The sequence below is a fragment of the Gavia stellata genome, chromosome 16 (genome assembly GCF_030936135.1).
Source record: "Gavia stellata isolate bGavSte3 chromosome 16, bGavSte3.hap2, whole genome shotgun sequence".
In the NCBI taxonomy this organism is placed as follows: domain Eukaryota; kingdom Metazoa; phylum Chordata; class Aves; order Gaviiformes; family Gaviidae; genus Gavia; species Gavia stellata.
The window spans coordinates 12,040,210-12,055,295 of NC_082609.1; the positions used below are offsets into that span (position 1 = coordinate 12,040,210).

Here is a 15,086-nt window from a genome sequence, read left to right on the forward strand (position 1 = left end):
CTCGGTCGCTGGCCCAGCTTTGGCAGAGTGTAACCTAGCTCCAGGCAAAGGCAAGCCATGCAGAACAGTGAGGAGAAATGTCTGCATGGAAAGATGCCAGCAGAAGAGAGGGGAAGGTCTCTGGGGTCTGATTTTCCACAGTGAAGTTTCCCAGTTGGCTGAACTGTTCACTCAGTAAATCTGCAGTATGAGAGATGCAGAGTGACATCGAAGGGGGAGCAATCTCAGCTGCCTTCACGGTATCCAGCAAGAGCAAGGACAGCCTTGATGCAGTTTGGATCCTTGACTCCTGGATGCCTGCAAACTCAGCAAAATTTGCTCCAATATGACAAAAATAACTACCACCTCTACCTTTTGATTAAGATCATCCTTTGGCGAGACTCACTTTACTCCTAACATCCTCATAGCAGTGCTCCTGCCCTCAGCCTCAACATCTACGTGAGGAATACAGAGAGGAAGACATGTGAGGCACTTCTGCACATCTTGCTGATTAGTGGGGTTTTCTATCGGCTGGTAAGGTCAGTGCTGCTGCAGGCTCCACTTCACCAGCTTCTCAGTCTTGCCACAACTCAAGCACTCAGAAATGATTAGATTTTCTTATTTACATACATTATCTTATGCATGAGCAATCAGAGCAATGTCTCCCTCCCTGCTCACACAAGAAAGTCACTGCACAAGAAAGTGTGGTAAAATACACTGTCCTTTATAAACACAAAGCTATGAGTAGACTGAACATTTATCACCAGGGAATGTGTCAAGTAAGTTGATTTTGGAAAAAGAAGACAGAGATAAGGCACCACTACGGAGTGGCTGCCCTGGCAAGTCTCCCTGCACAAGAAGTATCCAGACTCCAGAATATGCTGTCTGCTTTTTCTGGATCTTGAAAACCTGTTAATACGTACAGGGAAAAAGTGGTGCCCCTGAGGAGGACAACAGCTCTGAAGACACTCTGTGTACAAGTCACAATTTAGGAAGTGTTCTTTCTTCAGTAGAATATAGAACACTTTATTCCAGTGAATGTATTTATTAGACATTACATTAATATCACTGTAGATGCACCAAAGCATTGCACACGCTTTTCTTGCTATACATTTGTTACCCCTCTTTCCCAGCAGAAGTTAGGTGCTTTGCATGCGTCTGCTCTTTAAGAGCAACCTGGCAGCGTTATTATTCTCCACCAGCATTTTGACTGGGGAAGTCTGACCAACACAACCCATCCTTTAAAGTTAGAGGGAATAAAACTGAAAGGGAGAGAGCTGAGATATATGCAACTCCTTAAAAATCAAAGCAAATGAAGTCTCTCTGCACTGATCTTCAGTGTGAAAGCGGGTGGACGTTCCCTGTCTACATCTCTCTGTCTATACCTGATACCACATTTCATACACTCATTGGCTGATTAGAGCTGCTGGGGAAATTAAGCAATGCAGAACAGATTATTATTGTAGAGTTGCCTTGGAGTAACAAGGATTAGTTTAATTTAAAAAAAATAAACTGTCATAAATATTTACATGAACAGGACATCAAAGTCAAAATTCAATTTCACCACCCAAAAATAATAAAAGTATCCAGCTTTTTATGCAGTACTTTCCAGAAATCACCGGGTGCTTTATACACAACATGAAAGCAGCTGGGGCAGGTAGAGGACCTCCACCACAGCAATGTCCAGAAGAAGATCCCAGTGTCCCCTATGCCCCAAACATCCCAGGAAAGGTTCAGTGCATGAGTGACAGCCCTTGGCAGAGAATTCACCACGGGGAAGAAATCCCAAGGGCAAGCGATGCTAATTCTCACCCTGCCAGTCTTCCCCAGCCCCATGAAGGAGAAGCACTGTGCCCTTCCCATGCCGTACACGGCGCTGAGCTGATGCCTGGGCTGTGGCCAAAGCCAGTTGTGCTCTTCGGAGACTGCTTCCAAGCAAGTGAGGTTTTTACCTGCCCAAAGAAAAGACGAATTCAAGAGTAACAAAGCAGCAGAAGCCACGTCTCTGTCTCCCCTTGCCGACTCGAGCATTTGTTGACTTGTTTTATCTCCTTGTTGACCCTGATTTGTTTTTACAGCCAGGCAAATACCAGGACAGGCGCTTCAGCACTGGGGGCACCAGCTAGTTCTCAGAGGGGGACTGGGGAAGGGGGAAACCTAACAAAAAGATTCCAACCTACCACAAAGCCAACGTCTGACCACATCTGAAGGACTTCTGAGTCGGCAGCAAGCGTCCCGTCTCTCCAGCCAGGCAGCGGCCGGGCAGAGGAGGGGACACCTTGCAAACAGCCTGGAAAGACAGCTATGGACACTCATGCCTGCTTTTCCCTTCCCCTGTCCGACCCCTTCCTGCCCTTCCCTTTTGACCCGCCTGGCACCATCTGCTCAGCTCTGGCGCTCAAATTGTCCCAGCGCTTCCGTTTCCTCTCTTTCATTGCCCTGAGCTCTGGGCTGACGGCAGGGAGCCGGCACTCTTCACCCTGCTGGGAGGGAAACCTGGAAAACCACAGCAAAGCACCTTGATCCTGTTTCGAGACTCCATCAGTCCGTGGATAGAGCTCACAGCCTCCTGGGATGGTTCTGAGCTCCCCAGTTACAAAGCATTAGGTCCCACCAACGCAGGTGCACGCCTCCTTTCTTCCCTTCTTACACGGGCGCACTCCGCTCCCTCCACCACTGCTACTTATTTCCACCCACCATGGCCAAAGGCCCACCACTCATCAGCAGGAGTTCATCCAACGTGATGAATAGGCAGCAAATCCATTCAGCATGTCCCCGCGAACCTCAGGCCAGCCAGCACTGTCTCACAATAGCTGTTGTCCCAACTGTCCCATGCTGTGCCTCACCCCAGGGAGAGTTCTCCTGTAAACACTGCCATGCCATGGTATAGTTTCCTTCAACCGCTGGCATGGTTTCCTTCAAATCCCTCCTTAAAACCTTCCTTTGCCAGAATTCCTGCACTCCTTTCCCCCACAAAACCCCACTGTGACAGTCCTTTCACTGATACAGTCCAGCCAGGACACAGGGGGACAATCTGCTGGCTTTTACTTCCTATCCAACAGCTGGAGCAGAGGTTGCCCTTCCGCATTTAAGCTGCACATCACTGGGCTCAGGGCTTCAACAGCAGAAATAACATTGGTGTGCTGCCTCCCTCGTACCCAGCTGGGGAGGAGGGGGCTGGTGCCCACCACCCGCTGCAGGTCATCCCTGGGGGTCATGAGCTCTGTCCCCCATGCAGCGGAGCTGGCACCAGCCAGAAGAGCTCCACTGAAGATACTCTGTCTGCCCACGAAAACTCCTCCGGTGCCAGAAAGCTTCTGCTCTCCCAGGACTGGAAGAACCCCCCCTTTGCAGTTAATCAAAGCTGCTTTGCTATATCTGCTTGACCAAGGGGAAAGGGTGCGGCGGCAGCTCCAGAGCAGGGGCTGCAAAGTGATGGATGCAGCGTGGCCCCCCTGCTTCAGCCATTCATCACGGACTGCAAAGTGTCAGAGGAGAGCTTGGGGAAAGGGCTGATAAGGAATTTGGGTCTCCAGCAGTATGAGATAAAGCAGGCAGGCCACAAGAGGGGTTAATCTCTCCAAACAAACAGGTAGGGAAACAGGGCTCTGTAAATTATTCCCTCCTGTAGGAATTCTCCAGGCAGAGCTGAATTTATACTGGGGAGTAAGAAGCTGGAAAAAACGAGGCAGAGGCATTTCAACCAGCAAAATGGTTGAGGCTCCTCTTGAGCCAGAGGCTGTTACTGGATCTCCAGCAAGCTGGAGGGGCAGAGAACCCGAAACAATCACCCTGCCGATCATGGCCACGAACCAAGCCAGATATTTCAAGAGTGGAAAGCCGTCTGTGCCTCTTGCTTTACCCTGAAGGACTCCCCCCACTCTCCCCCCGCCCCACTGCTTCGGAAAGAATTCACTTCTCTGCACCTTTCAAATCACATCCAGATTTTCCCTGGCACGGGTTCCAAACTCACTTCAGAAAAAGGCAGTCCCAAACGTACACATAATTAGTCCCAGCCCATGGAGCAGCCAGCTACGTGGGCTATTCCTAGGATAGGGAAGCAGGCATGGGAGACAGTGTTTCCAGGAGCCCTGAACTTAGCATCTGTTTGGCTAAGTCCTGCGCTGTGCACATATCCTGGTGAAAAGGAGGGGGACCAGCAACATGCCTCTGGGGCTGTCCTGAGTATAGCATAGGCATGGAGTTCCATACATTATGAAATGAAGCCGAATTAAGCAGTGCTCCTATCAAGACAGCTCCTTACACCCTCACGGTTTGAGATCCTGCTGGAGGGAGCACAGTTAGTCCTATTTGTTTGTCAATAATTACTGAGAAAACTACAGACCACAACAAGAGATGGGGCAAGACATCTCTCAGGCGTTGGATGAGGTGGCCAGAGGAATAGGTCAAAGAGACTAAGTCTCCATGGAAGGAAAGGGAGCGGGGAGCCCCCAAGGCTCCAAGGGGTGCTACCTATGATATAAGAGAAGGATTTTGGCCTGGGCTAAAACAGTGAAGCAATTCAGGGCATCACTGAGTCAGTTTGTTGATGCAAGAGAAGATACTTTTTCTTCCCCACCTAGCTCAGCAGCAAACCTCAGTATCTTGGCTTCCTACCCCAAATGGCTCGCTCTCTGCTATCACAGGACAGCAATGGCCTTGCTACCCTTCCTACTGCAAAAAAGGCATTTCTGCGAAGACAAAGGGTTGAGAGGAAGACAAGGAGGAGGAAAGGCAGTCTCCTACTTAGTAAATCCTTTGAATTCTGGCTCTCCCATCAGACTCAGCAGCTTTTCTTCATGATCAAGAGAGTGGAACTGCATCGAAAGATGCCCCAAAACCTTCTCCAAAGCCCTGCTGCAACCCATCCATGCAAGAATTCACTGAGAAATGTAAGAGTTCACTGGAGCAAAATGTTTCTAAGGCCATTTCTCCTATGGTCTACAGTGCCACGAGAAAAAAGTAAGGTAGTTTGTTTAAAGATAACTCAAAAGTCAGGAGCAGAGCAACTACTTCAGCACAGCACTCTGCCTGGGATAATACTGTCTGCACATCAGCAGGGTTAGCTGAAACCCTACAGAAAAGGCAACCGTACTGATTATGGGCTGCAAGCTAGCCTGGGACCGCCCACCCAACAGTGCTACGGCAGAAATGCCCAACTTGCTAGAGCAGAAAATAGTAATTAGGACCCTTGCCCCATCTCCAGCTCTGATGAAGACGCAATGGGACTGGGGAAAGTCAGGTACTGTAGCTGGAAAATGGATGAGTTGTCCACCTCCTTCACAGGGCCTGGGGGGGGGAGCTATTAGCATCCCCACAGTTGTTCTGAGAGAAAAGCCCCAAAGTATGTGGGCAGCACTGATGTCCATGCCGAGCAGGTTAGCAGGCTGGGAAGCCACTAGAAAGGAGGCATCATTCTGCTTTTTAAAATGATCCCACAGAACCCCCCTTCTCCTCCTCCCTTCTTGGGAGTTCACTATTGTCCGTAGTTAAAGCTTCCTAAAAAGCAATTTTACAGCCAAAGTTAGCTCAGCGTCAGGCAACCCCTCCTTGCCGAGGTTCACGTTTCCAGCGAAGCAGACTGGCCAGGATCTGCTCCAGGCCACTCAGGCTGTACGAAGTTTGGAAGGCTCCACTATTCTTATAAAAGCTGTTTCCTGAAAGATCTGGCACAGCCCTTACACAGCGGGCCCAACTGAGCTCATTTGTTTTCTTAGTTCATTCTTTCCTGGGGTCTCCATACCATCATGTCCCAGCCAACACGCGTGTAACCCTTAGTGTGGACTCCTGCAGGCAAGGACGGCACTGCCCAGCACGACATCCCCCGGGCCGGGCAGTGACAGGTATGCTCTCTCGCCAGCTGCTCCTGACTCCGCTCCAGGGACCGCAGTCGATGCCATGCATGGGCTGGGTGCCACCAGAGCTGTTTCAAGGGGCCATCCTCAGCACCACATGAAGCTGGGCAGGCTGTGCCAGTGGCTCAAAGCCAGCAAAAGTAGCCAAGAGTCCACTTCAGATTCCCCTATATGGCGGCAGAGGCTTTTTAGGCACAGTGCAGGAGCACTGCAACGTCCTGCCAGGCCAAACCAGACCCCACCAAGCCGTGCTACGGGATGAGCATGGTGCCAACACCTGGGAAGGGACAACCCCTGGCCCCAAACCTCAAGCGCAATTGCTCTGCTCCGCTTCGGAGGACCCAGCTTTATGACTCCATTTCAGAAGAGCTGAGAGGGCTGTAGGACTTGCACTTATGAGAGCATTTTCTGATGCCACCAGAGACCTACTTCAAAAGACCCAAAGTCTCTAGAAATTTCCAAGAAGTCAAATCCTCGAAGCAAACATTAAAAAACAAAACAACACAAAGCAAACAGAGTTCCTGTGGGCTGGATGTTGCAACTACGGAGTAATCATGGAACTCTCTTCCCATTCCAGGAAACCAGCCTGACAGACGAACCCAGATGGCACCTTCTCAGGTCGTGGTGGTGACCCTGAGTTTGGGACACTTAAGGGTGTGCTAAGAAAGCCAGAGCTGCAGGAGGCACAGGGTCGCAGGTGACTTTTTTGAGAACTGCGGTGGCCACGATGTCTGATGTTCCTCTACAACAGACTTCCCAGAAAGCAGCATACTTTCAGTAAACCACTGGAGCCAAATCTCCACTGGTAATGAAATTCAGATGCTAAAAATGTTGCTCAAAATGGGATTGGGAGCAAACTGCAGTACTCACAGAAGCTGAACATAATCAAAACCCTAGCAAGTCTAAGCATACCAGAGCCGTGTTTTGCAGAGAAAGAGACCCAGGCTGTTTGCACTAAGCTCACCTGGATGGCAGAGAGAGGAAAAGTTCGGGTTCAGCTGTAAGTAACAAAACCCATTGCCTTTCCAGTTTGGGAATGGAAAAGAACTGTTCTAGAAAGGAACCATACTGCTTTGCACAACCTCTAGCACAGCCAGCAACTATTAAAAGAGCCTTCCCTTACCCACAAGTACAGTCCTCTTTCAGAAGCAGACACAGCTTGCAAGCCATCTCACTAGGGACGTACAGCTCATCGACCTGCTCCGGAGAAAGCCACCAGCTCCTGACTGCTCCGTGATGTGCAGCAAAGGCAGGAGGGCAAAGGCAACCTGATTCCTACTTCTTAATAACACAACTTCCCTGAAGCAAGAGGACTTGTGAAGCTGCCCCACAAGGACAGGCAGATGCAAGATTATCTGTCTTTCCAGTGGCTACCTCCTGCTCGGGGGTAGGACACCATCCCGTGCTGGGATCTTCTCACCACACCACCCCTTGCCCTGTGCTGGCACCTGAAAGTACAAGTGGTAAAGCTGCAGGTGCCAGCTGCCTCGCATCAATGGTCGCTCTCTTTTTAGCTATTGCAAGCCACTGCAGAAATGAAATGTGAAGAAAAATTTCTGGGAGAAGAATGAACTAGCGGTTTTCCTAGTCAACGTGTGACTACCTCTGAAAACGGTGTTATTTAATCCTGTTGCAAAAAGGGGACCAGAGCAAAAGGGCAAACGTCTCTGCAGAGACCCACACAAATGCACAAGCTCCTCTAGAGGATGGTCATCCTAACGCCCCAAAACTGCTTTCTTACACAAGAGCCAAGCTTGATTTTCCAGCACCTTCAACCCCCCTTTTCCTTCAATGGAAATCCCAGTGACATGCCTCTTAGCGAAGGGAAACTATTTCAACACCAAGAAGAAGAAACAAATACTGATGCATGTGCTGCGAGAGGCAGTGCACCGACCAGGCTTCCCGAGCCCAATCACTGCCTTCCAAAAATAGCAGCATTTTGGTGGGAATTTTCTGCAAGTGCAGCACAGCCAAACCGTATGTCCAATTTTTCCAAGTTATGCCCTTTGCCAATTTGGCTTCCATTTTTCCTCCCCACTCCTTGCTGGCAGGAGTACTTGTACAGCAAGGGCTTTTCTGCTGTATTAATGTCAGGTGTGCTTTGCTTTTGCTGATGTTACAATGGAAGGACAAGCCAGAATTGGAAATCCCTCTATGGGAAACCCAGACAAGATTCTCTTGCTCAGAAAGGGGCGTAAATTATTTTCTTCACACCAGTCAGAGAAAACTAAAGCCCACTAAATGCCTTTATGTTTCTAGAAAAGCCAGGAGGCAGAGCACAGCACAAAGGGCTGTACTAAATGGACCTAACAGTCACTGGAAGTGATTATGGTACTGCGACGTTTCTAAATATGCCCATTAGCTACTTGGGGGTGGGGGGAAAGACAACTCTGTGGTCAAAGCCATTAGCTATGGGTGCATGAAAGACTCCCAGGGCACCCTCAGGCTGGTTATTTTTGCAAGGCACATTAGGGCTCTTCTTTCCTCCATAGCAGCAGCACCAAAGGGCAGACACAAGCAATCCCCCACACCGCAAAGTTCGCAACAGACCATTGCATCTATTCCTTGGGCACACAAACACTCAGCTACATGTTGAGCTGGCAGGGCACACGTCATGCCACAAAAATCCTGTCTTTGAGCAACCGGTCCTGAACATCATGGGAGGAAGCCAAGGCTGTCAATCAGCTTGATTTAATGTGTGGAATTCAATTGTTATTTCCTTCTCTCTGGATGGCCCTTTGAGTTGCATGGGACAGGAAAACCAGCATATGAGCAGTTCCTGGGGAGCCTCACATCACCATCAGCCTTGTGCTGTGCTGGCCAGACCCCTTCCAAAAACAAGCAGGCTGCTGCGGGGCTGCTCCTGGCAGAAGCTGTGCAAGCGGGGTTGCTTAGCTGAAGTCACCCACTAATGCTTTCTGGAGGGAGACAGAATGACTGAAGGGTTTAACACTCGCTGGGCACATTGCTAACAAATACAGATGTTTTAATGGACACGGTGCAAGCCAAGAACTTGCTATTGCTCAGATAATTCAGGAGATAAGAGCTAAAGCACGTGCATGCTCACACATGTACTGGGAAAAAGCTCCTGCCATGCCAAAACCAGCCTGGTTTTTGCTGGAGCCCACTCGCCTACCTGGCAGAAAGGGGATGATCCTTTGCTTCGGGTCCTTCTGCCCTCCTTCCATTGGAAACTTGTCCAGCATTTGCATCTAGAAAAAGAAATGCAAGAGAGGTGATTAAAATCAGTGATTAACTGGCACAACACAAGGCCACTCTCCCCAGGAGGAGGTGAAGCCTGTTCTCCAACCAGCAGTATCCTAGACATCATGCACAGCACCATCAGCCAGGGTACAGCAACCTGCAGTGCCGAGGGAGGCACATCCAAAGCAATGCCAGAAGCAGAAAATCTTAGCATCATCTCCACTATTTTCAAGACATTTCTCACCACTGATGTTGTTTATCACTATCATTCTGCTCAGCACAGGTGATTTATGTAACCTGCATTTCTACTATTAAGTTTCATCCTGATAGACTTCGGTCACTAGAAGTCGGAAGCTCCTCAAAAAAGGCATATTTTAAGATTATTAGCTCAAGCATAGCACAGCACTGACATAGTTCCTGGACTACAGCTGACTTGGACTCACAGCACCAACTCATGTTCGCCTGCAAAAGGCCATAAAGTTATACGTCAAGTTCGGGTAATGCTTTGTGCTACAAAGGCTTTGAGGGATGAATGTTTTATGGGATCTTCAGCATTAAACAAATAATTTCCTGACTGACGCAACTGCACTTAGTACGTTTAGTCAGCAAAGAGAGGTGATAACCAGCTCCCACTCCTGTCGGGTGTCTGCACACGCACACAACTTCCTTGCAGCTGCTACGGTGCTTAATACCGACGCCCTGGCAGGATCCACGTCCTCAGCATTTCATTTGCTTGATCTTGCTGGAAAACACCATTTGGATTGGGCTTTGCACTTTACACAGAGCAGAAGAGGAGAAAGAGTATGCCCAGCCATCCATCCAACCACTCAGAGACTCCCTATTTTGGAAGGAAGGGGATGGAGACACAAACTCTCCCTTGTTTTCTCTGGGGCATGGATTTGAGCTCTGCCTCCCATCACTTGAAGAACTCACTGGTCCCCGGGGCATTTGAAATGGGTCTCGCCCTCTCCTATTGGAGCTACCACACTCTGCATAAATAACTAAGCACTTATGGAAGCACTGGAGACAACCTGCCCAGGAAGCATCCTGAGCACCTACAAAGTCTAAACAGCCATTCTCCTCTGGCACAATTAATATTTAAAGTATTTCTTGCAAAGAGAAAACTATGCAACTAGAGAGCCCGAGCCATTCGAGCCAGAGCCATTCATCCCACGAGAGGCATCTGCAGGCAGCCCTCACCCAGCCTGGCAGAAGGATGGGCACCACCGAGCAGCCAGATGCACAAGCCATGCTCCCTCCTGTCTGCTGCTCCGCCACGTAAAGTCGGGACCCGCTTCACCACGGGGAGTCCGTGCAGGGCCAAACTCTGGGGTCCCAACATGCCTTGGGGATGTGTCCTACCTGGCTCCCTGCTTTTCATGGCTCTTGTTCTTTGGCACCTATTTTTCCACATGCTTTTTACAGGAGGTTTTTGCTCCTAGCTAAGTGCTGTGGACTCCTCTACTCCTAGGCACAAGCTTGTTTAAAGTGCTGTAATGCTAAAGCTAAGCCCTTTTTGTCGATATAGTCCTCTGCACCCCTGCACATGCAATATTTGCATTTTTCTTCTTGGATCTCAGATGCACTGGGATAAAATTCTTGAGGTTTGGTGGAGAGGGGGCAGAAGGAAGGAGGTATTTTTCCTACATTTTGAGAAGAAATAAAAATCTCCCCCAACACTCCCAAAGACAACAGGAAAACCAAGTGAAGCTCTCAAATATTCTCTTCAAAATGAAAACAAGGCAACTTAAAACCAGGACGACACTAAGCACAAACGGACCCTATTTACAGCTTCTTCTCAAAACAAATTTTAAACGGTTTACAACAAAGAAAATTACTCCAGACTCAGCAATAACCGGGTCCTGCGGTGACATTACCAGCAGCCACAGGGCGAGCCCAAGAGCAGCCGAGGGAGGACTCACCTCCCCGAGGCACTGCAGGCTCCCAGGGCAGCACCTCTTTCCCAGCCTCCCTGGGCACACAACGGCCTCCTGCTCTTCCCTCAATCCACAAAAATAAAGGATGACACCACATCCCTGTTACCCTGCAAAACAGCCATGTTGTGCCACGGCGGAGAGGTGCCTCTGGCCCTGCTCCTCCTGTTGGGAAGAGCTTGGGAAAGCTTGTGACTGGTGAAGGGTGAGCAAAACAAGTCATGAACACTGCACATCTGATTGCTGTTAAGCAACGCAGTACTTGAGTCACTGGAAGCTTTCCCCTCCCCTCATTTTTGAATGCAAGCTGAGGATCTCTCGCTCCCCGGAGCACTGAGAGCCTCCAAGGCACAAATGGTGCAAGCTGTGTTTTCTCCCGTATGCACGTGCCTGGGCTGTGCCTCTGGCCAGATCTGCTCCCGACCATGTGATCCCACCAAACCCGGCCAGAACTTCGACCCAGAAGTTCTCCATTTCCTTTTGCTTGACTAAAAATGCCTCTTGCAGTGGCTGCTCAGTGAGCAGGAGTCAGCATGGGGACGCTCTCCCTGCAGCCACGCCGTTCCCCTCCAGCCCAGCCCAGAGCCACCAGCATCACCCCAGCCTGACCAGACCCTGCACTGCCTGCTGTGGGTTGGTACCATTATGCCTGTGCTCTCACAAGCTGCTTTCTCTTCTCTTGCTGGAGGGAGGAAAAGAGGTTGCAAGGTGTCTGGAGCACCCTGAGGCATGCACAGAAAGAGGAGAAGGTGGGGAAGGAGCAAGGCAGAGGGTCAGTCCCATGGATCCCACCCAGCCTGGCTGCCACATCACGCAGTTTCGGAGAAGGCAGCAGCAAATACTAGTTCATCAGTTTTACTAGGCATAAGCCTGTGGTTGAAGAACAGCTAAAAAACCCACTCCAAAGAAAACAACCCCAGCGCCGGCTGTAACCACGGCAGGCAGTTTGCGTTAGCAAATACAAGAGCACACGTCTGCAGAAATCCAGTCTGTGGGTCATGGACTGACGGTTCTTCCGTAGCACTACACACCGTAAAGCTGCAGCGAGGAAAAGCACGAAGCAGCGATGGAAAAAGGTCAGCTCCGGGGCTGAGAGATGTTCCAGAGACCTGGAGAAAGGCTGCTGGCAGGTCTCTAGGTTTTGAGGCTCCCTGTACCCTTTCTGGCCCACCTTGCTCCTGCTGATTTTGGAGGATGGGGACTACAGCACAGGTTGTGATATTGCTCTTGGCCTGGGAAAGCCCAGGAGAGCAGGCACAGCTCTGGAAAAGGGATGGAAAAAGGGTAAAAGTGCAGCAACCCCACAAGCCCTGGGGGAGGGACGCACAGACAGGCATCAGAAGACGGTCTGCAGAAATGGAGGCACACCAGCGACAAGGCAGGGCAGGGCAGGTTTCCTGGGAGAGCACCCTTCTCCCCAGCCTCAGCAGGGAAACGCACTGCCTAGCAGGCAAGGAATTGCGGAAGGGAGGCAGTCGGCATGGGGAGATTCACACAAATCATCTCAGCAGTGAGGGTTTCCATCCAAGCTCCAAACAAAACTGTTCACATCGCCTTCCCAGAAGGGAGGACTTGCCCAGCCATCCAAGATCCCGGGAGAGGGGGAGACGGGGCAAGCAAGAGGCAGACAGACACACAGCCCTTTGGAGCACAGCTATCCCTGCCGAGCACGGGACAGCGCAGAGAGGCCAAGAGCCAGTCTGGCTCTCAGCAATGCACTCAGCCAGGTTGGGGAAAAAAATGAAGGGAAAAAACCAAAACAATAACCCTATTGTTTCTCCCCTTCCAAGATTATTTTAAAGTATTTGTGACAGAATCTTTAAAAAAAGAAAAACTGGAGCAGATGCAGTTTAAAGCATTTTAGTGTGCTTTTGTTATGCAGAAAACTGTTGTCTCACACTTTTCACCAATTCTTTTGCAGTAATGCTGGACAGGAGGGTGATGACACGGCTGCCGGGCCCTGGCTCCCTAAGCCAGGACTGGGGCATGGATGCCTCAGCAGCGTATCCGACCCGCAGCCAGGCTCCCCACAACAGCACGTCAGGATAGGGCACAGAGCCACGTTTATCCTGCTATTTCTCCACCACCAATTTATCTTATCAATTAGCTCTTTTTCTTATTAACCCAGAAACGTCTGGGCAGTGAGCCTTTCTGGAGTGAGCCACAGCTGAAGGTCACAGAATCACAGAACCACTATGGTTGGAAAAGACCTGTAAGATCATCAAGTCCAACCTGGAGGAAAAAAAAAAAAAAAAAAAAAACAAAACCCACCACACAACAACAACAAGCCACAACCCACCCAACACCACACAGCACCATGTCCATCAAGCTACATGCCACAATGCCACATCCACACGCTCCTTGAATATCTCCAGGGAGGGTGACTCTACCACCTCCCTGGGCAGTCTATTCCAATGTTTCATGCGCGTCATGGGAGCACACTGTCCCCACGGCCGAGCTGCCCATTAACAGGGCAGGCGATAACACCAGCGGGGCCACCCGGGGAGAGGAAGCCTTTCAAACACAGCTTTGTATCAACAGCTAACACATGGGCAGACAGCTTCTTCATTAACAGGAAACTCCTAAGATAATATCCTAATTGAATCAATTAAGAGTGCTGCGGGCCGCAGGGGAGAGGGGAATGTATGTGCTCAGCAGTGTTCCCGGGAAGCAGAGCATTCAGGAAGGGCTTTGCCCAAATAAGAGCTGATGGTGTAATGCCAGGGGGATACACCATGCAAACGGCGTAATGCCAGAGGGATACGTCTGCCAGAGGAGCAGGGCCCCAGGTCTAACAGCCTGCAAGCAGGCCCTAGTGCTTCCCGGCTGGAATCAAACTCCTAGAATCCCAGAATGATAGGGGTTGGACGGGACCTCTGGAGATCATCTAGTCCAACCCCCCTGCCAGAGCAGGTTCACCTAGAGCAAAGTGTCTGCAAAAAAACCAAACCCAATAACCTCAAGCCAAGTGCCAGTAGGTAACAAAGTGTGTCATCACTTTGCTGCTTCTCCTCTGCTTTCACAATAAAGTGGAAAAGTTTTCCCCTCTAAAATATAAAGGTGAGGGAAAGAAAAATTATTTTTCATTTAAATCTGATCTGGTAGAAAGAAAAATGTCAGGGTGAAACGGTCAACACAGAGGTCCTGCACTCCCCCGATAATGATGAACCAGAAGGGCACAGGATTACTCTTGCAGCAAGTCCTCTGCAGCCGGGGGACCGTGGGATTTGCTTTTCTCAAGCTGCTCTAAAGCCCAGACTCTCCATTACTGAGTATTAGGGCTGGCGTGGCACGTACCAGGGCTGCAGAAGAGAAAGCAAGTCTTTGCCAACTTATGGAGGGGGTGGTGCACGTCACCAAACAGCAAGATATACCAGCAAGGGCTAGGGGGTGATGAAATACCCGGGCGAGAAGAACAAACTCTTCCACTCTTGCACAACACCAGGAGCCGATGTCAGAGCTAGGCCATGAGCCGTAATTGCAGGCACGGGGTGAGGGAAGTTCCCCCTTCTCTTATCAACAGAATTTGCTTTGGCTGCGTGACTGAGGTTCGGCATAAAACCACATTCCTCCTTCTTGGTCTAGCAAGTGAGAGCTGACCTAACCCATGCCTCCACCAGACATGTCTGTTATCCAGAGCAGAGAAGTCAGTTTTGACACCACCCGAGGGGAAAAGGGAAAAAAAAAAAAAAATTCAACAAAAGGCTTCACAGTCCGGCTGAGTGCACAGCGGCAGAATCACAGGAGACTCTTTGTGAGAGCAACAGCCTCCCTGCTGAGAGAAGGCAGCAGCTTGCCATGGGGGAAAGATGGGTCTGAGCCAAGCCTGCTCTCATCCCACACTCCGAAACTACCCATCAGCCCTGTCCCTCATGAGAAAGGGAATGCCGCAGGCAGCCGGGCACACCGCGTGCCCCACTGTCCCCGTGGCGGCGAACTCCGGAGGGGGATGTTCACACGCACTGCTCACCCTGACCTCCACGCGCTGAGCAGGGCATTAGTCAGGTCTCCTCTTACAGGAAGAAGAGTCCTCCGAGGGTCAGCATCCCACTGATCTCCAAATGCAATGGGAAAGGGACGCAGGTCCAGCAACCGCCTGCCGTCATGGCAGCAC

General features: G+C 50.3%; 1 protein-coding gene across 1 annotated transcript in view; it reads right to left on the minus strand.

Moving 5' to 3' along the window:
* Positions 1 to 15,086, minus strand: part of SH3PXD2B (SH3 and PX domains 2B) — a 76,389-nt gene that overhangs the window by 33,201 nt on the left and 28,102 nt on the right. Inside the window, exon 3 of the mRNA XM_059825252.1 lies at positions 8,971 to 9,046. Coding sequence (XP_059681235.1) covers positions 8,971 to 9,046 — 76 coding nt within the window. The remainder of the gene's footprint in view (positions 1 to 8,970; positions 9,047 to 15,086) is intronic.